At 54.4% G+C, this 21,679-nt stretch overlaps 3 protein-coding genes across 6 annotated transcripts; 1 reads left to right on the top strand and 2 right to left on the bottom strand.

Annotated features, from left to right (window-relative positions):
* Positions 1-135: 135 nt before the first annotated feature.
* Pard6a (par-6 family cell polarity regulator alpha) lies at positions 136-2,379 on the bottom strand. Its single transcript, XM_090357433.1, has 3 exons — positions 1,789-2,379; positions 1,180-1,402; positions 136-983 (listed from the first exon to the last, which is right to left on the bottom strand). Exons 1-3 carry the CDS (start codon positions 1,849-1,851, stop codon positions 235-237), a joined length of 1,035 nt encoding a protein of 344 aa, XP_090213559.1. The 5' UTR covers positions 1,852-2,379; the 3' UTR covers positions 136-234.
* Acd (ACD shelterin complex subunit and telomerase recruitment factor) lies at positions 2,237-5,285 on the top strand. 2 transcript variants are annotated; one of them, XM_090357434.1, is made up of 11 exons: positions 2,237-2,638; positions 2,711-2,853; positions 2,947-3,040; positions 3,127-3,203; positions 3,390-3,434; positions 3,502-3,572; positions 3,713-3,864; positions 3,937-4,036; positions 4,417-4,769; positions 4,901-4,992; positions 5,075-5,285. In XM_090357434.1, the coding sequence occupies exons 1-11, from the start codon at positions 2,540-2,542 to the stop codon at positions 5,145-5,147; spliced, it is 1,299 nt and encodes a 432-aa protein (XP_090213560.1). In that variant the 5' UTR covers positions 2,237-2,539; the 3' UTR covers positions 5,148-5,285. The 2 variants fall into 2 exon arrangements, with proteins under 2 accessions (XP_090213560.1, XP_090213561.1); XM_090357435.1 differs by having other exon boundaries at positions 2,238-2,638; positions 3,538-3,572.
* On the bottom strand, positions 5,229-20,161 carry Carmil2 (capping protein regulator and myosin 1 linker 2). 3 transcript variants are annotated; one of them, XM_090357431.1, is made up of 39 exons: positions 20,087-20,161; positions 19,743-19,834; positions 19,595-19,645; positions 18,998-19,060; positions 18,748-18,872; positions 18,564-18,658; positions 18,321-18,391; positions 18,131-18,204; positions 17,921-17,996; positions 17,753-17,841; positions 17,546-17,640; positions 17,381-17,467; positions 17,189-17,301; positions 17,028-17,105; positions 16,864-16,940; positions 16,661-16,765; positions 16,414-16,483; positions 16,192-16,273; positions 15,986-16,082; positions 15,844-15,901; positions 15,532-15,704; positions 15,222-15,384; positions 15,040-15,141; positions 12,504-12,632; positions 12,337-12,420; positions 11,974-12,134; positions 11,813-11,900; positions 11,499-11,639; positions 11,059-11,122; positions 10,371-10,606; positions 9,504-9,604; positions 9,053-9,416; positions 8,854-8,976; positions 6,650-6,686; positions 6,437-6,508; positions 6,107-6,328; positions 5,860-5,940; positions 5,471-5,548; positions 5,229-5,391 (listed from the first exon to the last, which is right to left on the bottom strand). In XM_090357431.1, exons 1-39 carry the CDS (start codon positions 20,124-20,126, stop codon positions 5,279-5,281), a joined length of 4,170 nt encoding a protein of 1,389 aa, XP_090213557.1. In that variant the 5' UTR covers positions 20,127-20,161; the 3' UTR covers positions 5,229-5,278. The 3 variants fall into 3 exon arrangements, with proteins under 3 accessions (XP_090213557.1, XP_090213556.1, XP_090213558.1); XM_090357430.1 differs by having other exon boundaries at positions 12,307-12,420; XM_090357432.1 differs by lacking the exon at positions 5,860-5,940 and having other exon boundaries at positions 12,307-12,420.
* Positions 20,162-21,679: the final 1,518 nt, after the last annotated feature.

Genomic DNA, 21,679 nt, shown 5'->3' on the forward strand with positions numbered 1-21,679 from the left:
TTGCTTGAGTGTGGGAGGTTTTCCCACTGCCCTGTCACTCCTGCCTCATGTCCCAGGCAGAAGGCAGGCTTGGTGGGATCAGGGAGGAGGCTGGGCCAGAAGACAGAAGGACCATCTCTGTATTTATAGAAAACATTTAATATTCCCCAAATGAGCAAGCTAAAACCCCCTATCAAGAAGTCTCTCTGCTGTGTCTCAGCAGCCTAAAGTGGCAAGAAACTACATCTTTGCCTGTCAGAGGCTGAAGCCACTACCATCTCGAATGCCACTTCCCCAGACAGAGCTGGCCTGCTCCTGGCCATTCAAGGAAGGCAGAGAGCTACCAATACCAGGAAGTAGGCAGCCAGGTTGCAGGTCCCAGCATGGAGACTCCTGAGACAGCCCATTGGAACAGGAAGGATGACGATTCTCCAAGACCAGATCACTGCTATCATCATCACTGTCCGCCTCAGCAGGCCCAGGCCCTGAAGATGGAGGTCTTGTCAGACGCCCAGATGCCCCTCGCACCACATTATTGCGCTGGTTGGCAGGCTTAACAGTGACAATGAGGTTATGGCTATTGGCAACCATCATGTCTGTCACTTGGTCCAAGGTCTTGCCAGCCACCTCAATGCCATTGACCTCGAGGATCTCATCACTGACTGCCAGCAGCCCTGTACTCTCAGCCAGGCCCCCACGTACCAAGCGGGAGATGAAAATGCCTGGAACCCGCTCCAGGCCCTGGGGAGCCACACGCATGCTCATGCCATCTCGGATATAGAAGCCTAGGGGTCGGTCTGAACCATGCTTGTGTAGTCGCACCCGTCGATGTGTCTCAGGCAGTAGGTCCACATCTATGACTGAGGAGACCTGGCGGAAGTCTTGGGGCAAGCTGATTAGCAAGGGTGGCCGGGTGCGTAGGGATGCCATTGGCCGCAGCAGGAGCCCTTTCTTGCGCCGTTGCAGGGAGTTGGATGCAAAAGCCAGGCCACTGGAGTCAGCTTCTGCTGGAGAGGAGAATGCTGAGATCAGAGACTGTTGTGAGCCCTTTGCAGGGGTCAGTGTTGCTATTTCCTATCACTTGAAGGACACGCCAAGGGTAGGATCTACAAAAGGTGCACCTTGGGGTGTGGATAACCGGGAAGACCTGCTCTATCAACCTACCCCAAACAAGCTACACGCTGTATCCCCCATTCTCACCCCGCTTCTGCACTAGTAGACGGAGCGGTGGGGGCCCGCTGGCCAGGGCCCGGTGCAGGCTGTCGTCGTTGGTGAGAGGCAGCAAGTCACCATGAGCATCCGTATAACCAAGCAGCACGTCCAGGCCTGGGATCTGGTGTACTGCACGCAACAACCTCGAGAACTCTTGAAAGCCATTCACGGATGCGCGGGGCAGCGCGAAGCGTCGGAATTCGGCATCAAACTGGAGATCCAGGGGTTGAGGGAGACAGGGGTTGTTTGGATGAGAGAGAAGTCAGGACAGAGCCTGTGCCCCTTTCTAACCACTGGTCTGAGGATGGCAGAGGTGAGAACGAAAGGGCTGCTGCAAAAACTGCAGCAGCCTTCAGCCCATGCCTCATTTCAGTACAGGGGACGCTGTCCAAGGTCTTTCCCCTCCTTCCCCTACCCAGGCCACAGGAGACTCTGGAGACCCGCAGTGGAGGAAGGGGAAATGGAAGGAATGCTGGCCGAAAAAGAGAATGGGACGTAGAGGATGGAGGACAGAAAGAGGTGATAGACACCAAGGAGCAGGGAAGGGAGAAAGCAGGAATTGGGAGTGCCGGGGCCCGGGGCCGGAGGAACCCTTACTTTGCTCTTCACCTCGACGATGCTGTCGGGACTGCGCGCTGGAGTCCGCTGCGGCTTGGCCATGATGGGGCCGGGCGGGCGGGGGCCGGCGCCCCAGGCCGCCCGCCGCCGGAGCGCAGGTGCACAGCCTCGCCCGCCCGCTCGCGCCGCCCCGCCCCTGGCGGTAGCACTTGCCCCGCCCTTCCACCTCGACCATGACGTCAAGGGAGCCGCGACGCGGGGGAACGCCGAGTCCACGTTTCCTAGGAAACGGAGGTGGGGCAGAGGCTTCCTCGGCTCTTACGTCATCACGCTATAGGTCGTGCGACCGGGGAGGACTCGGCCAATCCGAGGGCGAGTCAGGGAACTGTCAGTTATGCGCAGTTAGCTGTTATTGCCACTGGCTTTACAAGACCGCGTGTTTTGTAGATGGGGAAAGTCAGGGGTCTGAATCCCTCGCAGTCACACCACACTGGTGTGGTTTCGCGCCAGCCTCAGATCCCTTTCCTTCTGGACCAGCCCTCGGCCCTTCCTTCCAGACGCTATAGGAGTCTTGAGCAACATCCCAAAGACCCGGCTGCTGCTGGGAGACCGGACTCCAGCCTATCCAGAGGAAACCTGCGCGCGGTCCTCCTGCGCACGCGCGGGCGGGCGTGTGGGCGGGGCTTGGGCCTCACGCCCCGCCCGAACGTCACGCGCTTCCTCTTCCGACTGGAGGCGGAGCCGCGGCGCCCGCGGGAAGCCGCGCTGGGACGATCCGCTAGCCGCGGGAATGGCGAATTACGGGAGGCCGGTCCTGCAGCCCTGGATTCGAGAGCTGATCTTGGGCTCAGGAACACTCTCAAGCCCTCGAGTCGGACAGCTGCTCGAGGTGAGTCTCCACTCCGGGCCCTGAGACGGGAAGGAGCCGCTGGCGTAGATTAACGCCCGTCACCGCCTTCAGGTACTTCGGGACTCCGAGACGCCAGGCCCCTCCAGTGCCTCCGAACCCCCCTCCGCTGACACCGGAGCCATGCTGCGTGTGTCCGACGAGATGTACAGCGTCCGGTGTCTGGTGACGAGCGAGGCTCTGGACGCCTCCGACTGGTAAGTTGAATCCCGAGGCAGGCGGGCCCTGGAGAGCTAGGGGCGAGGCTTGTGTTCTGGCGGGTGGAGTGAGGGTCCTGTTCTCTGCCACAGGGATGAGAAGGAATTCGGATTCTGCGGGAAAGAAGGTCGGTTGCTGCTGCTGAAGGCCTGCGAGGTCCGCATTCAGGTCTCCGAGGGCAACGCGGTGAGTGGTGAAACTGGCTAGGATGGGTTTCTGTATCTGGCCTTTTCCTGACAAACTAAGTCTCTCTCCTTCCCCAACTCCTCCAGCCTTCAGAGTTCTACCTCCAGGTGGACTGCTTCACCCTGCTGCCCACAGATCAACCCCGTATACAGGTGATAGATTGGTAAGTGATGCCCCCAAAGGCAGGGTTATGTAGCTCAGTAGCAGGGTTCCATCCCCAGCACCTAAATAAATAAATAAAGTGGTGCCTCCCTCCCCCACCCAGTCCTGGCTGGCTGTAGCATAGATTTTTGGGTGGGAGGGCTTAGATCCTTAATAACACTGACTGCCTACCTCCTCTTCTCCACAGCAACCAGGACTCAGATGTACAGAAAAGGCTCTGTGACTGCCTTGAGTGAGTCTTGGGTTTGTCTCTGAGTGTGGTTCCATCAGAGTGCCAGATCTGGGTAGACAGGCCTCAGATTTGTGCTTGAGTCTTGTCTACTCTTTTTCTATAGGGATCACCTTTCAGAGTCCACCTCTTCCAATGCAGGTACTGGTCAGGGTTGCTCAGTGATCCTAAGTTTTGTAGACTCACATCTGCTACCATCCTGTGTGTCCTAGTGACACTTCCCACACTCTGTCCTTTCTTCTCTGTGAGCTTCAGTCCACTGCCTGGTCCCCTATTTTCAGGTCTGACACTGTCCCAGCTTCTGGATGAAGTCCAAGAGGAGCAGGAGCATCGGGGTGCGCTAGTACGCCTGGCTGAGAGCTGCCTCATGTTGAAAGGCCCTTGCATAGCCCCTCCCCTCACCCACTGGGCTGCCTCCCACTGCAATACAATGGTCAGTCTGCGGTTTTCTTTGGGAGGTGTCAGAAGTTAGGTGAGGGTCAAGTTGAGAGTTCATGTCCTACAGGTAGAAGCCACGTACACTGTCCCTGGTTTATTGCTGTACATCTCTGAGAATGACCAACAAATTCTGAAATCTCTGGGTTCAAGCCAGAGGGCACAACAAGGTAAGGAAAAATGGAGAGGTCAGAAGGGGTCTTTGGAGCCCAGGGCCCATAGTGATAAGTCTCTCTAGAATCACTAGCCCCTGAGCTGCGAGCTCTGTAGAAACTGTTTCTGACACTAATCTGTCTGATAACCAGCTCTGTAGGAATTGGTTATGATCCTAATCTCCTGTCCTTTTCTTGCTGAGTGGATAAGCACCTGGTTCTCAGGCAGTGAGTACTTACTTTTAGTCAGGTTCCTGGGCTACAGGCTACACAGGATGCTATGGAATGGTGTGTAGTTAGTGGGAATGAACATAGATGCTACCAGCTCACCTGAGCTCATAGGCCATTCAGCTGGTCTGACTGAGAGGGCTGTGTCCACAGTAAGTTCTCTTCTCCAGGAACCCCTGCCTCACCCAACCACATGCCATTGGAGGAAAGTGGTACCAGCATCAGCCTTTTGCCTTCCCTGCCCTTGGCTACTCCAGACCTGGAGCAAGATGACAGTTCTACATCCTCAGCAGCCACCAGCTCAGCCCCTAGGCTCTTAACCCACAACCCCCTACCCCCTAGTTGTATATCCAACCCTTGCACCCTCACTCTCTTACCCCTTGGCCAAACCTCCAGCCGACACCAGGTCCCTGTTACCAGAGCCCAGAAGCTGGATTTCAAGGAAGTAGGGCTGCCCCCCGAAAATGGGCAGTCTCTTCCAAGGACTACAGCCAAAGGCACTCAGAAACCCTGCTCTGTCTGGGTGAGCATTTGCTCTGCAAAAGAAGGGAGAATGGGTAGAGTTTTGGATGGGGATGTGGGGGAAGGCGAGGATAGTCTAGATAGGATTAGGGGTACTCCTGTTGGCTCCTCCAAACACTGTACCCCTTTTAGGAACCTCCAAAGAGACATCGTGATGGTTCCGCTTTCCAATATAAGTATGAGCCACCCTGTGCCTCCCTCTGTGCCCAAGTCCAAGCTGCCAGGTGAGTATCTAGGGCTGCCTCTAGATGACCATTGGTCATCAGCCTCAGGCAATCCTAACCTATAGCCATGTTTTCTTCCCAGGCTCCCTCCTCAACTTGTGGCCTGGGCTTTGCAGTATTTAATGGAGCCACAGCCAGAGTCGGAGCTAACTTAGATGTGAGAGCTCATATGGGCACATCAGGTGATGTAGCCACACAGGTGTATGCTCAGCTATGGACAAACATGCTCCCTCCCCTTTGTTCCTTCAAGTTTTTTAATAAAATAATCTCATGCGGCAGGAGAGGATCAGGGATTGGGGCCGCCGCCTCTTTGGTCTGTGGTTGGGGAGGGTGGGCTCCGCTCAGGACTCGAGGGTTCTGTGGGTTGTGGGGGCAGAGGCTGGGTTCCAAGGCCAGATCCTATGAAGAGAGAAAGGAAGGGTCAGGGCTGTGCTGAGCAGTCCTGTTACCCTCCCAGCTGGCCCTGGCCCCTTCTTACCTAGGCTTGGGGATGGGGGTGCCTCAAGTTTCGGCCTACGCTTGAGGACTGGGGAGCGCTGCAGCCGCAGGGGCCGTTCTAAAGGACACAGAAAGCGTTGCTGTGTGTCTGGACCCAGCCTTTTCCCTACCACCAAGGCTTGTAAAAGCGTGCACATGCTACTGTTCTCAGATCTTTCCCATCCTCTGTCCTCCCACCCCTCACAAAGTTTGCGTTTCTAGAAGTAGAGTTAGCGCTAATAAGGAGAGCTCGTCAAACACTTGCACCCTGATTTCCTTAATCTTCACATCACTGTGGCCCCCTCCACCAGGAAGCACCAGGTAGGAAGCCCCAGAGCCAACCCTCTCCCATTCTCTGCACTCAAGCACACATGGAGGTATCTCCCTCACCAGCAGGGGCCTGGAGCTGGTCCTCATGCACAGACACTGCTCGTCGCCCTGCTGAGAGTGGCCGTGGCCTCAACTGGCCATCTAGGGGAGGCCAGGGTGTCAGGGTCTGCTTCCAACAGCTGCTTACCCCCCTCCTCCCCCAGCCCTTGCCTCCCACCTTCAGGGTCCCCAGGGGAGCTGAGTTCCCAGCAGGGACTTATCCAGTCCTCAGCCCATGATTAGAATAGGAGGTAGGGCGCCTTCCTACCTTCATTCCTGGAGCCCAAGCAAGGGTCCTCTGGGAGGCCCAGGATGTCTGGAGAGGGGCTGCCTCTTCGGGGGCTTGGACTAGGACAAGGAGAAGGGGGGCCTGGACCATCCTGTTGGCCCCAACCACGGCCTCTGAGCTCTGCATTCAGTTGCTGTCCCAGTGTCTTCCAGGTGGTAGACTCAGGCCCATGGCCTCCTTGGCCAGGTCTGCATGAGGAGTCTGCAGGAAGAAGGGTGTCAGGATCTGGGGCCATGGTCTGAGCAATGTTCTAACCCCTTCCTGGCCCATGCCTGCACCTCCCCAACACTTGCAGTGGCTCTCACTCACCAGCAGACACAGAGTGAGTGCGAGACTTGATTGAGATGGGAGGAGTTTCCGTAGAACTGTCCATAATGTCACCTGCAAGGAGGGTGGCTGGGGGCTCAGGCACCAGAAGTTAGAGATGAGGGGAAGAAAAACCTGGCCTCCCCCAGGAGAACATGTGCCTTGGAGACTACCTCTAAGGACACTGGCTCCTTCTGAATGTACTCTTGTACTTACCATCTGAGCCAGCTTTCTTGATCTCTCCATCTTTGCTCTGTAGGAAAAAAGGCAGTCAAACCTCTGCTCTGCCCCCTTTCATCCTAGCTTTGTCTTTTTTAAAATTTTATCTTATTTTATTTTTGTTTTGGGCTTTGAACTCAGGGTCTGGGCACTGTCCTTGGGCTTTCTCAAGGCCAGAGCTCTACCACTTGAGTCACAGCACCATTTCTGGCTTTTTTCTATGTATGTGGTACTGACGAATTGAACCTGGGTCTTCGTGTATGCTAGGCAAACACTCTACCACTAAGCTAAAATTCCGGCCCTTAATTTTTATTTTTAATTTTTTTTCCCCCAGTCCTGGAGGAAATTCAGGGCCTGACCACTGTTGAACTTTCTCAAGGCTAGAGCTCTACCACTTGAGCCACAGCATCACTTCCAGCTGTGTATGTGGTACTAGGGAATCAAACCTAGAGCTTCATGCATGCTGGGCAAGCACTTTACCACTAGGCCCACTAGGCCAGATGATCCTGGGCCCTTTTCTTTTTCTTTTTTTTGGTCCTTTGGTACTACTGAGAATTGAACTCAAGACTTCTCACCTGCTAGGCAGGCACTCTTACTACTTGAGCCATGCCTTAATGCCTTGTTGCCTTGTTCAGGGTCATGCTTTATATGGGGGCCAGCCTGGTCTGCCTATGCTTCCCTGTGTCATTGGGGGTGGCAGGTGCATGCCCACATTGCCTTTCCTATTGCTACGATAATAGATGTGCCCCCCGCCCTTGCCCAGCCACTGGTTGAATTTCAATTTTTTATGCTCAGTCTGACCTTCAACTTTTCCTCCCATCTTTGCATCCCAAGTGGCTATGATTAGAGGCATTAGCCACTGCACTCAGCCCTTTACTGTTGTTCTTATAACCCAGCCACAGATTCTAAGCAAAACGAAGGCAAACCGAGTCCTTACTCCCAAAGCTCACAGGTGGGATGGCAAGCAATTGGCACACAAATGTGAATTTGTGTTGGTAAATACATAAACTGATCTTGCTGGTTATGGGATTTTTGTTTGAAACAGGGTCTCACTATATCTCTGGCTGGCCTCAAACCTGTAATCTCTAACCTCTTAAGAGGTAGCTGGTATTACCTACTACCACATTTGTCTACATAATATTTCTTAATTCTGCCATGTAATCTCCATGTTTCTAAATGCAGGCTACACTGTATTTCATATATGTTCTTCATGACTTGTTTGGGGGAGGGGCATGGGGCTTGAACTCAGGGTCTAGGTGCTGTCCCTGAGTTTTTCCCCTTTGAGCCACAGCGCCACTTCTGGCTTTCTGGTGTTTAATTGGAGTTAAGAGTCTTGTGACTTTCCTGCCGGGGTTGGCCTCAAATTGTAATCGATCCTTGGATCTCAGCCTCCTGAATGCCTAGGATTACAGGAGTAAGCCACCAGAACCCAGGTCATGAAAAGCAGTGGATGGTACATAGGGCTGCGTTAGTTTTATACTGGCACTGGAGTTTGAATAAGGGCCTTGTGCTTTTGGTTAGTTTTTTTTGCCCAAGGTTGATAGTCTACCACTTGAGGTACATCTCTACTTCTGGCTTTTTGCTAGCTCTATGTAGAGATTAAAGTCTTGAGGATTTGTCTGCCTGGGCTAGCTTCAAACCATGATCCTCCTGTCTCAGCCTCCTGAGTAGCCAGTGTTATATACATGTGGCCAGCACCTAGCCAGGGCTGTTTCTTAATAGGGACTGAAAAGGTGACCTAAGCAGGGCAGCTGTGGAAAGAAGGCAGGGCAGGCTCAGGAGGAACTGCAGGGGTCGCTGCACAGGGACCTGGCATAACCCATAATACTGCACACAAGGCCTCGTGAGAGAAGAGCGGTAAGGTCTAAGGGAACTTGATCTAAAGCCAGTTAGGACCTTGGAGCAGGGTTAGGAGCCTAGACAAAGTTTCCAAAGGAAGCTCCTGAAGGGCTTTTTGCTGTTTCAAAGGTGACATGGTGAAATTTTTGTTAGATATCCACAGAAAGATCTTTCCCAGAAGAGTACCCTTCTTCTAGGAGGTAGTTACCGGTAGCCTAGGCCAAGGCAGAAGCTGAGAGAGAAGAAAGTTCACTTTTTCAGAGAGGAGCGGAACTGACAATCACATTTATATCCTGAGTCTCCTCCCAGTCACACGTTACCCCCATGCCACCTGCACCCTCACTTCACACTTCCCTACTCACTTGCTTCCTCTTGCCTTCAGTGGCCCCGCTGGCCCGGCTGACACCAATCCTCTGCAGCATCACCTGTACCCGCTGTTCGAAGGATGGAGCCAGCTCAGTGTCTCCTCGTTCAAGGAGTCGCCGCTGGGGACAGAAATGCCCAGATCAGGAGAAAGCCCACTGCCCTCTGAGGAGCCCACACTCTGGGGCCAGGCCTCACCCTATCAGGTCTGGCACCCAATGTTGTTGCTTCCTCTTCGGCAGGCAGTAGAATCATGGAGTAGGCCTTGCTTTCCCGTGTGTAGCGAGGTCGGCTCCTGCGGGCAGGGTCAGGACTGCTTGTGCCCCCCTCTGCTCCTCCAGACTCCTCACCCCGGCCAGGCCGGGGTGGTGGCCGCAGCAAGTCCCCAAGTGTGGTTTTTCTGGCACGGGCAGCTGTCCCAGGGCTGGTCTCTAGATCAGGGCGTGGGCTCCTTGTTGAACGAGGCTTCTTAAAGGCAAAAAGGGTGCCCAACTTCTTGCGAAGTGTTCGGGGAACAGGAGTGGCACCCCCTTCAGTGACTGGGTCTTCCTCGGGGGCCCAGCTGTGGAGACAAACAGCAGTGGGTGAGGAAGCCCACTGGTGTCCCACCCTCTCTCCACCCCCTGGAAGCCAACTACCCCTCACTCACAGCGAATCCTGCTGGATCAGCCTCTTGGAGAAAAATTCCTCCACACCTTCATCCACGCGGGCACTGAGCCCATTCCCTTCTTGAGGCAGGGCTGGGGGCACCTGGAAAACGCCAGGAGGTCAGCACTGGAGGCAACTGTAGTTGCTGCTGTCACCCAGCAGTCTAGCCTGGGTGACATCCTGAAGCTCAGAGGTTCTGGCTGTTACACAGTCCCTGCAGCTGCCACCCTGGTGTGCACGCCCAGTCCACACCCGTTCTAGTCTCATCGAATATCTGATGTCCTGAGCCACCCGGCCACCAGCAAGCTGGCACCCTTGAATGTGTGACCCCGGGATCACACATTCCCACTCGCCACCAGGTCTGCTCCCAACAGTTTCTGCAGCACCCCGGCCCCCACCCCCACCCCACCCGGCCTGCTGCCGGCTGCTGCGTCAGATCCTGGGGGGGCTCAGGCAGGCTCCTCCTTGCTCTGTGCCAGTGCCCACTGCCCCTACCAGTACCAAGCCCACACATACATTTCCCACATCTCCACCCGCCAGCCACGCAGCAGACCCAGGATTATTGCAGAGGCCTGGCCTCTTCCAGGAACCCAGGGGAGGGAGGGCTACCCCACCCTGTCTCCTCCCTCCACCCGGGCGCGGACCACTCCAAGGTGGAGCCCTCCAGGCAGGCACATCTCGAAGGCCCTGCATGGGCATGGCCTAAGGTGAGGGGTGGCCAAGGAAAAGCCAGGGCACGGCCATGGCCACGCCACCAAGTGGCCTTGGGCCCCACCATTCGCTCCTCTGCCTGCCATCATTCCCGGGGAGCGACCGTGTCACCCCCGACCCGAAGTCCACGAGCCCCAGCGTGGGGGAGGGCGCTCACCTGGGGGCCCCCCGGCGGCGGGCGGTGGTGGTGCTGGCGGCGTGGCCGTGGCCGGGCGCGGGTGGGATGGCGCAGGGGCTGCCCGGAGGGTGGCAGGTCCATGCGAGGCAGCGGGCCGGCGGGTGGTCCGGGGGCGGCGGGGCTCGGAGAGCCGCGCGCGGACGGCCCCGCCTGCGGCTCCGCATCTTCTCCGGGAGCCGCCAGCTCGGGGCCCCACTCCGCTTCCTCAGCAGCACCTGAGGCAGGGGCAGGAGAAGAACACAGAGCGCCGAGCCCGGGGAGGTGGAAGCGGAGGCGCTGGGGCGGCGGGGGACCCGCCCAGGGCGCGGGGAGGGGCCCGGAGACGCCGCCCGCCCCGCCCCCGCCGCCGCCGCTGTCCGCGGTGCTGAGCGTGGCCGCGGGTGCGCGCGGCTCCAGGCATGCGCGTCCTGGGGCTGGGAAAAGGGGCGGGGGAGGCCGGGGAGAAGTGTCCTGGCCCTGATCTGCTCAGGTACCACCGGATGCTGACCGCGGCCGACCCGAGCTTTACAAGCGGCAGCGGGGTCCTGCCTGGCCTGGCCTGGCCCACGCAAGAGTTTAGGGAGTTCCCGAGACCCGGATGAACGAGTGTCTAAGGGTCCAAGCGCCCAAGTCTAGAGGAGATTCTGCCCATTTAGGTAAACTCCCCTTCCCAGGGGCCCTGACTTACAGTGAGGGAAAGGGACGTGGAGACAGTGGCTGGCCTCAGGCCATTTCCCCAAGGGACTGTCATCCTGGTGGGAAAGGAACAACCTCAGTCAGGTTAGGCAAAGGTGAACTGCTTCTTCTTTTGTTTTTGTTTTTGGTTGATCATGGGGCTTGAACTCAGGGCTTGAGTTCTGTCCCTGAGCTTTTTCACTCAAGGCGAGCGCTCTGAGCCACAGCACCATGGTTTTCTAGTGACTCACCACCCAGACTTAAGAGTCTCATGGATTTTCCTGCCTGGGCTGGCTTTGAACCTTGAATCTCAGATCTCAGCCTCCTGAGTAGCTAGGATTCTAGGTGTGAGCCACCAGTGCGGGGTTCAGAGAAACTACTTCTCATTTCCCATGCCCCAAGCAAGATAGAAGATTTGAAGTTTTAGGCTTGGAATTGTGGGACCACTTATACCTTCCTTTCTTCTTCCTCTTCCTTCTTCTCCAGGATAAAAAGACCTTCCAATTCCCCAGGCTCAAAGGGGCTGAGTTCTCCACTCACTGCCCGTCTGATAGGGGGTATAGTTACTGGTGTTTGCTGAGCCAGACTCTCTACCTGTAATATAAGGCCGTGCAAAGATGTACCCCTGGGCTACATGACCCCAGAAGACATTAGAGAGCCCAGGAAGGCAAATAGCCAGGTCACTGTGTGTGTGTGTGTGTGTGTGTGTGTGTGTGTGTGTGTGTGTGTGCTCCTGCGCATGTGCACAACTGGCTCCCCCTCCTCACCAGATGATCCCGGGCTGCACTCAGACCCGCCAGAGCCTCAGCCACGATGCTCTCTGCCAGGGTTCCTGTGATGGACAGCCTCATATCCCTGAGGGCAGTAGAGGGCGTTGTTAGTGTGCTGGCTCTGTCCAGCCTTGTCCAGCCAGCTCCACACGGCTTACCTGAGCCTGGTGAAGGCATCTTGTAGAAGCTGCTCAGGAAGCAGTTCTGGGAGGCCACTGGAAACCACTAGGACTTTTTCTAGCTGCTCTCTCCAGCCAGGTTCCTGTAGCATCCGTGAGCAGAGGCTCTTGGTTGTGTCCATTGTGGCCTGAGTGAAGTCCTAGACAAAGGTTACAGTATGATGAGTGTGTGGCTAGGGCCAAGTCACCTTTAGCTTGAGACTAGAAGCCCCTACAGAGTTCTCAGTCACAAGGGGATATCACAGTCAAGTCTATAGGATGGGGCTCAAGTCCGAATATGGAGGTGGAGTTGGGGGCGTAAGTTCATCTTACCTGCATGTCCTGGCAGCAGATCTCACCCACCTGTTCCAGGAGGCCCTCCAGCTTCCGCTGAAGCTGCCAGTGATGGCTTGGGGAACTCCCAGCCTCGTATAAAATTGGAAGAATCTGAGGGCCAAGAAGGAGAGAGTTGCCAGTGGACTGGTGACTAATTGGGGTGAGGTCCTCCCAGAGGGAGAGGGAGTGCTCACGCTGAGAGAGAAGTTGGCCTTCTGAATGGCGTGCTCAGCTTGGTGCACGGCAGCTTCACCCTGGGGCCCGGCCCCACAGCCTAGCAGCTCCACATGTTCCTGCACCGACTGACACAATTCGTTCACTTCCTGGGGAGGACATCACAGATCAGACCCAGCCGTGCTCACTCCCAGTCTCCTTGATCCTGCCTCTCTCTCTCCTATGGTCTCGACAAGGTTGGTGAAGTCCTGATGTCCCACTGTTAGGCCAACTGTTTAGGAACCCTGTCTGTTCCAGAAGGGAGAACGGTAGCTCTTTCCTTCGGTTCTTTTTTTTTTTTTTTTTTTTTGCCAGTCCTGGGCTTAGGCTCAGGGCCTGAGCACTGTCCTTGGATTTTTCTCAAGGCTAGAGCTCTACCACTTGAGCCTCAGCACCACTTCTGGCTTTTTCTAAGTATGTGGTACCATGGGATTGAACCCGGGTCTTCGTGCATGCTAGGCAAGCACTCTACCACTAGGCCAAACTCCCAGCCCATCCTTTGGTCCTTTTTAGGGACTTGATACTTCCTAAGTACCAAGAACAGGAAAAAAATATATGTTTGTGTGTGTATTATATATATATATATAAAATACACATATGCATACACACAACAACAACAACAACAACACACATATAGATAGATAACATGAATGTAATTGTGAGACTTGTTTGGGAGGATGAGGAGAGGAGGGAGAGGAAAAAGAGATGTAAGACAAATAATATTGAAATATAAATCTATGTATGAAGAGACAATAAAAGAAACTCATTGAAAGCTGTTGAACAATACAAAGACAGAGGAAACTAGGAAAGAGAGAGCAACATAGATTAATTTGACTAAATTATAACATATGTACATGGAAATTACCATGGTGAAACCCTTTGAAACAATTAAGATATGTGAACAGGCACCAGGGGGTATGTGAACAGGGGCTTAGGGGTAGAGTGCTTGCTCAGCATGCATAAAGACCTGGGTTCGATTCTGGGTTCAATTCCTCGGTAACACATATGTAAAAAAAAGCCAGAGGTGGTGCTGTGGGGCTCAAGTGGCTGGGTGCTAGCCTTGAGCAAAAAGTGTCCAAGGACAGTGCCCAGGCCCTGAGTTCAAGCCCCAGGCCCTGAGTTCAAGCCCCAGAACTAGCAAAAAAAAAAAAAAGAAAATAGAATAGTGAAACTTGCAGAAAAAGGGGAGATGGCGGAAAAAGGAAGAGAGATGGAGAGGGCATTTGATTAATTTACATTGTATGTATGGAAATAATACAATTCCCTTGTACAATATATGCTAATCAAATGTTTTTTTTATGATTTTTATTAGAGTAGTTGCACAAAGGGGAGACTCATTCTGACAGGATATGGGGCCTTAGACTTGTAATTCCAGCTGAGAGGTGAGAGATAAAGTGGATTGAGATTCAAGGCTAGCCCACATAAAAGGTTGAGGAACCTCCTCCATCTCAACAAATCCATGCCTGCCATTCTAGATACATGGGAAAAGGATAGAGGTTTGAGGCTGGGTAGCCCCAGATAAAAATATAAAATTGTCTAAAAAATAATAAAAATATAAAAGGGCTAGGGGGATGGTTTGAATAGTAGAGGTCCTGCCAAGCAAACATGGAGTTCTAAGTTCAATCCCTAATCAACAAATAGCGGATGTTCAAATAGTGGATGTGGGGTGAGGGAAGGGAGCCAGGCTCCATGAAGATGGAGCCTCAGAAGCAAAGGCAGGGGTGAGGAGTGAACGTGTGAGAAACCGTGCGGAGGATTGTGAAGACTCCAATGAGGCCAGGAAGAACCCGGGAGATCGTTTAAATCTTTGTTCACACACTCAGTGACTGTGGGCACCAGGAAAATTGGGTTCCAGAATAGAGAATGGAGTGTGAGAGAGTTGCTGACATGGAAAGGTACCGTGCACAGAGCCCCCATGGCATGTGTGAATCTAGGGGTCTGGGGCTGGAAAGGACTGGGATCAGGGGAGGAAACTAAGTAGAGGGAAGTCATGTCAGAGATGGAGCAGAGGACAGAGGACAGGGGGCAGAGGACAGAGGACAGGAGGCTCCCATAGGGAAGTTTTAAAACACTTCCTGTTTACTAGGAGGGCCTGATAACATGCTTTTTTTTTTTTTTTTTTTCTCCATTATGGACTTGAACTCTGGGCCTGGAGCTGTCCCTGAGCTCTTCAGCTCAAGGCTACTGTCCTACCCTTTGAGTCACAGTACCACTTCCTGTTTTCTGGTGGTTAATTGGAGTTAAGAGTCTCAGGGACTCCAGTGCCTGGGCACTAAACTGTGATCCTCAGATCTCAGCATCCTGAGTAGCTAGGATTACAGGCCTGAGCCACCGGTGCTCAGCTATGATGACATGCTTTCAAGTCAGATAGCCCATGTTGTTATCTGGGGAGCTATTTTAGGAGCAGTGGTAGTCTGCAGTCCAATGTTAGGGAATGTCTGGCAGAGACCTCAGGGATGTTAGTCTTAGCTCTCTGAGGCTCCCAGCGTACTCAGGGCGTGGGGAGGCCACACTGACCTGTTCTAATCTGTCAGAGACCAGACCTAAAGGTTCAAGGTGGGATGTGCGGTCTGAGGAAGCTGGGTCCGAACGGTTGTTCCTCAAGAGGCAGGCTTGGATCTGGGGACAAAGGTTACTGAAAAAATGGTAGAGGGCAGAGCCACAATGCAGGGAAGGGAAAGGGAGGAGGGGACCCTCACTTGATTTACTGCACGTGCTGTCAATTCTGGGCGGCTGCGCTGTGCCTGGGTCACATCCATCAGTGGCAGAGGCATGGACTTCAGGGTGTGGTTCTGCTCCAAGGCCTGAGCCACATCCAGCAGGCCCAGAGCAGATGTGTGGTTCCGGTCCCAGATTACAGACCTGAGCAGGATGGGCCTTCAGTCCCCAAGAAGCCCCCTCCAGATCCCACCCAATCCGCTGCGCTGCCTGCTCCTTCAGCCCTGCCTTCCACTCCTATGGGTCCCGCCTTTCTGACAACCCCGCCCACCCCTTGATGACCCAGCCCACCGGAGCCTAGTGTTGACTCGCAGTACTTTGGCTAGAATCTTGGCTCCTGCATCCCCCATGGCGTTGCCACTGATATCCAGCGCTGTCAAGTTTGGATTGGTGCCCAGGGCCTGGAGCAGGACGCTGGCGCCCAGCTTTAGCCGTGACTCAGCCACAGATAGCGATTGCAGAGGCTGGGGTCAAGACAAAGCCATTGGTGATTAGAATCAAGAGGTTAGTGAGGAGGGCAGGTCACAGGGTTGGAGGAAGCAAGGGTGAGAAAAGCCAAAAGTGTCTATTGCTTCAGGGCCCCACAAGGGCCCGTGAACTCACACAGTCGTCATCCTGCATAAGCTGGACAATCCGGTGCAGGACATCGTCTAAGGTCTCCCTGTAGGCAGGGACGTTGGTGAAGGCAGGGAACCAGAGGGGTAGGGTGCTATCTGGATGGATCAGGGATAAGATGGGGGCTCACTTGCATCGGACGTTGAAGTTCCTTCCAAGGGCCACATGTTTCAGGGACCTGCTCCTTCCAATGGCCAGCACAAGAGTCACCATGTCTGAGCCAAAACCTGAGGGGTGAAGAGTGGCTAAGGTGATGCACAAAGCCATGTTGCAGAAGCGGGGTGGGGATTAGGAATTGAGTGGATACTGGGAGGGTGGATTCCTGCGTGGCCTTACCATTATCAGCCAGATCTAAGGAGCTCACAGCACCTGCGTCGCACACTAAGTCTTGTATCACCTGGGCACCTGCTGAGCGCAGCTGGAGTGGAAGAAGGGTGAGCTAAGCCATACGTCAGCCATAAGTCAGGCTGGCTTCCCCCACCCACACCCCCATGGCCTCTAGGCCCATTCCCAATGTGTGGGCACACCAGGAGCTCACTCTTAGAATCCAGCACGCACCTCACAAGTGCTGAGGTCCAAGTGTAGGTTGCAGATATGTGTGTTGAGTGCAAGGCCATCTAACAGAGCCCTGAGGAAGAAGGGTATGGGAGGTGTTTGGAGCTGGGAAAGAGGGCTCCTTGGTGTCAACAGATACCAAACAGGACCAAGATTTAGGGGAGGTTGTGAGTGAGAAAGGAATGGGGTGAGACACCAGAGGATCTCAAGGTGGTGGCCACATGGCCAGGCCAGGGCCAAGGAGACTGACCTGAGTGCATCAGGAGGCAACTTGCAGCCTGCCAGGCTCAGGTGTCGAAGCATCCCTGCCTGGCTCAGGAAAAGCTTCATGGCAGCAGGCTGGGGCCGGGACTTCCTGGGGTGGGAAGCAGGAGGAAGGATTTAGGCACAAATCATTCTCAGAACCCCCCCCCCAGCCCCCTCCCCAGCTCTGGCAGTCCCAGGCCTCCTTACATGCGGGAGAAGACATTCTTCGAAACGTCCAAGTGGGTGAGGCTGGCACAGCAGCCACACGACAGCGCTGCAAAGAGCTGCAGGAAGAGGGTGCTGGGTATAGTTGCAGAGCCCTCTCCGTTCTATAGTTCACCCTCCCACCCCACCCTTGACCACCTTCTTACAGTGTCCAAGGCCGCGTCAGTCCCTGCAAGATTCAGGAACACCAGAACGTTAGGATGGCTCAGGAAACTATAGAGGCCCTGGTGGGGAAATGAGGGCTTTGAGGAGTTAGGAATCATCTTTGTGCTTCGGGACATTCAAGTCTCAGATCCTGAACACTCACCCCATTGTCCTCAGAGGCTCCCAGTGCTCCAGGATTCCCAGAAATGTCTAGGTGGGTCAAGGTCGAGTCAAAGGCAGCATTGGTGGCCAGTGCCTGGCCCAGAGCCCTCATTCCTGGAGGTGGACAACAGGGTGGCTCAAGAATCAGGTAGACACTCTATGACCTGCTCTAGTGCATTATCAGCCGGCTTACCTCGTGGAGTCAATCCTGTCTGTGCTAGGTTGAGTCTCCTCAAAGCTCCTGGACGATGCTCTAGGTGTCTGCTAAGTGCAGCCACTCCTGGGAATGGGAAAGGACTGTGAGGCTCACCTCCACCAGTTGCCTTGTGCCAAGCTCCCAGCCTCAGGCATGTTATACCTCTGTCATCCAGCAGGTTTCCAGCCAGGCTGAGCTCCCGCAACCCAGAATTTGAGTGTCTTGTCAATATCTGAGCCAGTCTCCGGACAAAATCTCTGAGGACCCAAGACCCCCAGGCATGGTACTCTGATCTTGGTTTCCCAAGTGCTCCCCAGATCCCCAGCCCCCAGTCCCAAGCCCCACACTCCCCTCATCTGCCCTATTCACCCTCTCAGTCCACAGGCTTCCAGCACCAACTCCTCCAGGTGGGATGACTGACTCATCATGTGCAGAATCTGTTCTGAGACCTCGAGGCTCTGAGACCAGAGTGTCATGACGCTCAGAAGGCCGTACCTTGGCCCCCCCCACCCTTAGCCCTCCCGCACTCTACCTCACCAGCTTCATGTCCACACAGGAAAGGCACCGGAACCACTGATTGTAGGACAGGGCAGCCACACTCAAGGCCAGATCCCTGGGTGGGGGCAGGACAGGGGTCAGCTCAGGGCCTCTGGCCAGATCTTGGGCACTCCGCCCCTCCTTGGAGGCCAAGGCCCAGAAGCATGGATCTAAGAGTCCTCCTCGCCTCCCAATCCTCAGGCCTCGCACCGGCTGCCAAGGTGGCTGAAATCTCCCAAGCAGAAATGTCGGCAGCCCTGATGATGGTAGACGGTGTCTATATCCTGGGTGGGAAGAAAGTGTTCATAGCTGGTATGGAGCCATGAAGGATAAAAAGAGGCAAAACCCACATGAGGAACCGGATGTCTCCCGACTCTCCCAGAACAGTTCCTGCTCTCACCCACTGAATCTCCTCTTGGAAAGGAAAGCCGTTGTAGTCACATAGAGCCTCGTATGTTGTCAAGAAGCCACCTGGGGAGGTGTTAGGGACATGATGGAGGGAAAAACAAAAAAATGGAAGTCGGAAGATCAGACTAAATAGTGGCTGTGATTCAAGTGGCTTTGTTTAGTTTGGGAGACCCCTGCCCAATACCCTCTCAAAGGGTCTGGAACATTCCAATATGTGGCCCTGCCTTAGCCTCACCACAGGGGCTGCTGGATGCTGTGGACTCTGAGGAGGAATGGATTCTCTCCAGCCGAGCCAGCATTGAAGGTGGAGTGGGCTTCCGGAAAAGCTTCCTGGGGAAAGGGCAAGGACTTCCAGTACTTCAGTGCTCATTTGTTTCCTATTCCCCTCCTCCAGCCCCCCTGAAGTTGCCAGGCCTCACCCAAGGGTCGAGTGAGGGAAGGCCTTTTTGATAGCTGCAGCTACATGTTGGGCCAGCTGTTCCAAGGCAGTCACACCAGGAAACTCCAAGACCAGGTCAGGTAGGGACTCCAGCTCAAAAGTAACCTGGGGAAAGGAGAGCTGTTAGCTTTGGCTCCATGTGTGGGTCTGGTGTCCCTTCTTGAGTTCCATTTGTAGGGGATAAGAATTAAACTATCCTGTAGGTAAAGGTGGGGTACCACATGTCTCACCTGTGGAGGTGTCTCCTGAAGCACCATGGCCTGGACTTCCAGGTAGCTGAATGTGCAATCCACCTAGATTACAACCAAGCTGTTGAGCTGCAACCAAGCCCCTGGATGACGTCACCCTCATGAAAGCCCAAGGTTTTTTGTTTTTTTTTTTTTTTTCCCCAGTCCCGGGGCTTGAATTCAGAGCTTGAATACTGTCCTTGGAATTTCTCGAGGCTCTACCACTTGAGCCACAGCACCACTTCTGGCTTTTTCTATGTATGTGGTATGGAGGAATCAAACTCAGGTCTTCGTGCATACAAGGCAAGCACTGTACCACTAGGCCAAACTCTTGGCCCCTTTTTTTTTTTTTTTTGTCCCTAGGCTGCTTCAATCTCCTCAGCGCTGGAGTCACAGACATACCCTGTCACACTGGCTGAGGAGTTCAGTTTCTGTGCAGTCTAGAGCCAGCCCTGCCAAGATTCCCCTCATGTCTGCTGCTGGAAACCCAGAAGGAGAAAGAAAAACCCTGTAGCTGTAGCCCCTTGCTAAGGAAGATGGTGGAGCATAAGGAGTGAGGAAGAGATAGGAATGGGAGGGTAACCAGACCCTGGGACTCACCCTCAGAGGGAGGCAAGTGTGCAGCAGGTAGGCCCTCCATCTCAGCAGGGCCTGGAGGAGACAGAGTTTGACACTCTGGACAAAGAAAGAGGCTTTGTGCTGGGCCCTCACCACCCTACCCTTTGGGCTCTGTTGCTGCCTACCATACCAGGACATGACTTCGTTCAGCACCCTGCTGAGGTAGCCAGGTTTTAAGCAGCAGCTCTGCCTCCTTGGGCCACAGGAACCTGGTGATCTCACCTGTGGAAGGACAACCTGCTGGGAATTGAACCCATGAGGGCCATTCCAGGCCTACTGTCTGTGCCAGGCGATGTGACATGCATGGTGGGATTTGTAGGTTAGCCATGAAGTAGTAGATTGGGGTGAGGGGATCTGGCTCTCAGGAGGAGCAAAGAAAGCTTTATGAGAACTCTGGGGCCCCGAGCCGATATCTAAGGTTTGCGGGCCTGCCTTCTCCTCCCAGTCAAGTGGGCAGAATGGGCCTGGGCTTACCTTGGAGCTCGCTGGATAAGCTGTCGGGGTTCTGGGCCATAGAGTTGGCCAGGCTCGGATGGCCTAACAGGCCAGGGCGGGAAGGAGCAGCCAGCAAGGCCTGCACACAGGAAACTTGGCACGGGGAGGGCCTCACGCAGCCACCTGCTCCTCTAGCAGCGGAAGGTAACCGCGCTTCCTGTCATTCCACCCCCACCCCCTTGCCCGGCCCCTCCCTGCCACAGCCTCTAGGGCCAAGATCTCGCCTGGGCTCAGCTCAGGGTTGTGGGAGGGAGGTAGAGTCCTGGTTGTCCACCCATCCTATCCCACAGGAGCTCTTCTGCCAGAGTACACAAGGAGGCGAAGAGGGGTAGGGAGTAGGGTGGCCGGAGGGCCACCGAGTCTTGTGTGCCTCTTTCTACTTCCATCCCGCCTCGCAGGTTCTGTCGAGAACACCAGGGGGCGCTGTCCGATTGGGGAATCCCAGCAGCCCAGTCCTCCCCAAGGCCATGTTAGTGAAGTGCAGGTGCCTGGCAAGCGAGTGGGAGAACGGGCACAGGTCCTGTCCTGCTGTGCCGACTGTCCGTGACTGTGGCAGGGATCAACATCCACAAACATTTGAAAAGGCAAAAACCAAACCAACAAGACACCCACAAAATACAGGGCAGATGCTGTTCATGTGTTAGTCTCTATGTAATTCCAGACCTGTCCAGGATGAGGCAGGAGGAATCACTAGCTGGTCAGCTTGGGTTACACATGGAGCCAGAACTGAAAAAGTGGTTCAAGTGGTGCACTGAGGGATAAAGTTGAGTGAATGAGTGAAGGCAGAGCTGTGAGTTCAAGCCCCAGTCCTGCCCAAAGTATAAGCTACTTGGCTTCTCTGGTCTTTTAGCTTTTATTTTGCCAATCCTGCGGCTTGAACTCAGGCCCTTGGGCACTGTCCCTGAGCCTCCTTATGCTCAAGGATGGTGCTCTACCACTTGAGCCACTTTTGCTTTTTCTGAGTAATTTGAGGTAAGTCTCATGGACTTTCTTCCTAGGCTGGCTTCAAATCTTGATCCTCAGATTACAGCCTCCTGAGTAACCAGGATTACAGGCAAGAAGTACCAGTGCCCAGCTTTAGTTCCATTTTGTAAGCAGAAGCTATTGAGTGTTGCTCCAAGGATTTTATTTATTTCTGTGGTCCCGTGGCTTATGCACTTAGGGATTGAGCATTGTCCCTAAGGTTTTGGGCTCATGGCTAATGTTCTACTTCTTGAACCACGCCTCCAGTTTTTTTTTGGGGGGGGGTGGGTAGTTAACTGGAGATAAGTCCCCTGGACTTCCCTACCTAGGATGGCTGCAAACCACAATCCTCAAACCTCAAGTTCCTGAAGTTAGAATTACAGGAATTTGTAAAATCAATCACAGCCAATGCTATGACTTCAGAACTGGATAAAAAACCCCTCCCTAGGATTCTTCTATTCTGCATGAAATGCGGGTGATGATCAAAAGGGCTGCAACAGCTTTAAGGCAGGAACTTGGGGTTTAAGGAGCAACACTAGGAGGGTGAGGTCAGCCTCTGTACCAGATGAGTGCCTGGGGGAGGCAAGAACCACTAAGGAAACCAGGACC

The sequence above is a fragment of the Megascapheus bottae genome, chromosome 24, assembly GCF_031878675.1.
Source record: "Megascapheus bottae isolate mThoBot1 chromosome 24, mThoBot2.hap1, whole genome shotgun sequence".
Lineage (NCBI taxonomy): Eukaryota > Metazoa > Chordata > Mammalia > Rodentia > Geomyidae > Megascapheus > Megascapheus bottae.

Bases quoted from the DNA above. Each gene is read 5' to 3' on its own strand.
- Pard6a (XM_090357433.1), bottom strand. From the start codon at position 1,851: ATGGCCAAGCCGCAGCGGACTCCAGCGCGCAGTCCCGACAGCATCGTC. The intron at 1,403-1,788 runs GTAAGGGTTCCT...CTGGATCTCCAG, and splicing joins TCGTCGAGGTGAAGAGCAAA to TTTGATGCCGAATTCCGACG. The intron at 984-1,179 runs GTGAGAATGGGG...CCTCTCCAGCAG, and splicing joins TCTACTAGTGCAGAAGCGGG to AAGCTGACTCCAGTGGCCTG.
- Acd (XM_090357434.1), top strand. From the start codon at position 2,540: ATGGCGAATTACGGGAGGCCGGTCCTGCAGCCCTGGATTCGAGAGCTG. The intron at 3,041-3,126 runs GTGAGTGGTGAA...CAACTCCTCCAG, and splicing joins AGGTCTCCGAGGGCAACGCG to CCTTCAGAGTTCTACCTCCA. The intron at 4,037-4,416 runs GTAAGGAAAAAT...TCTCTTCTCCAG, and splicing joins AAGCCAGAGGGCACAACAAG to GAACCCCTGCCTCACCCAAC.
- Carmil2 (XM_090357430.1), bottom strand. From the start codon at position 20,126: ATGGCCCAGAACCCCGACAGCTTATCCAGCGAGCTCCAAG. The intron at 16,766-16,863 runs GTAAGGAGGCCT...TTCCCACCCCAG, and splicing joins AAGAATGTCTTCTCCCGCAT to GAAGTCCCGGCCCCAGCCTG. The intron at 11,640-11,812 runs GTGAGGAGGGGG...CTTATATTACAG, and splicing joins GTGCAGCCCGGGATCATCTG to GTAGAGAGTCTGGCTCAGCA.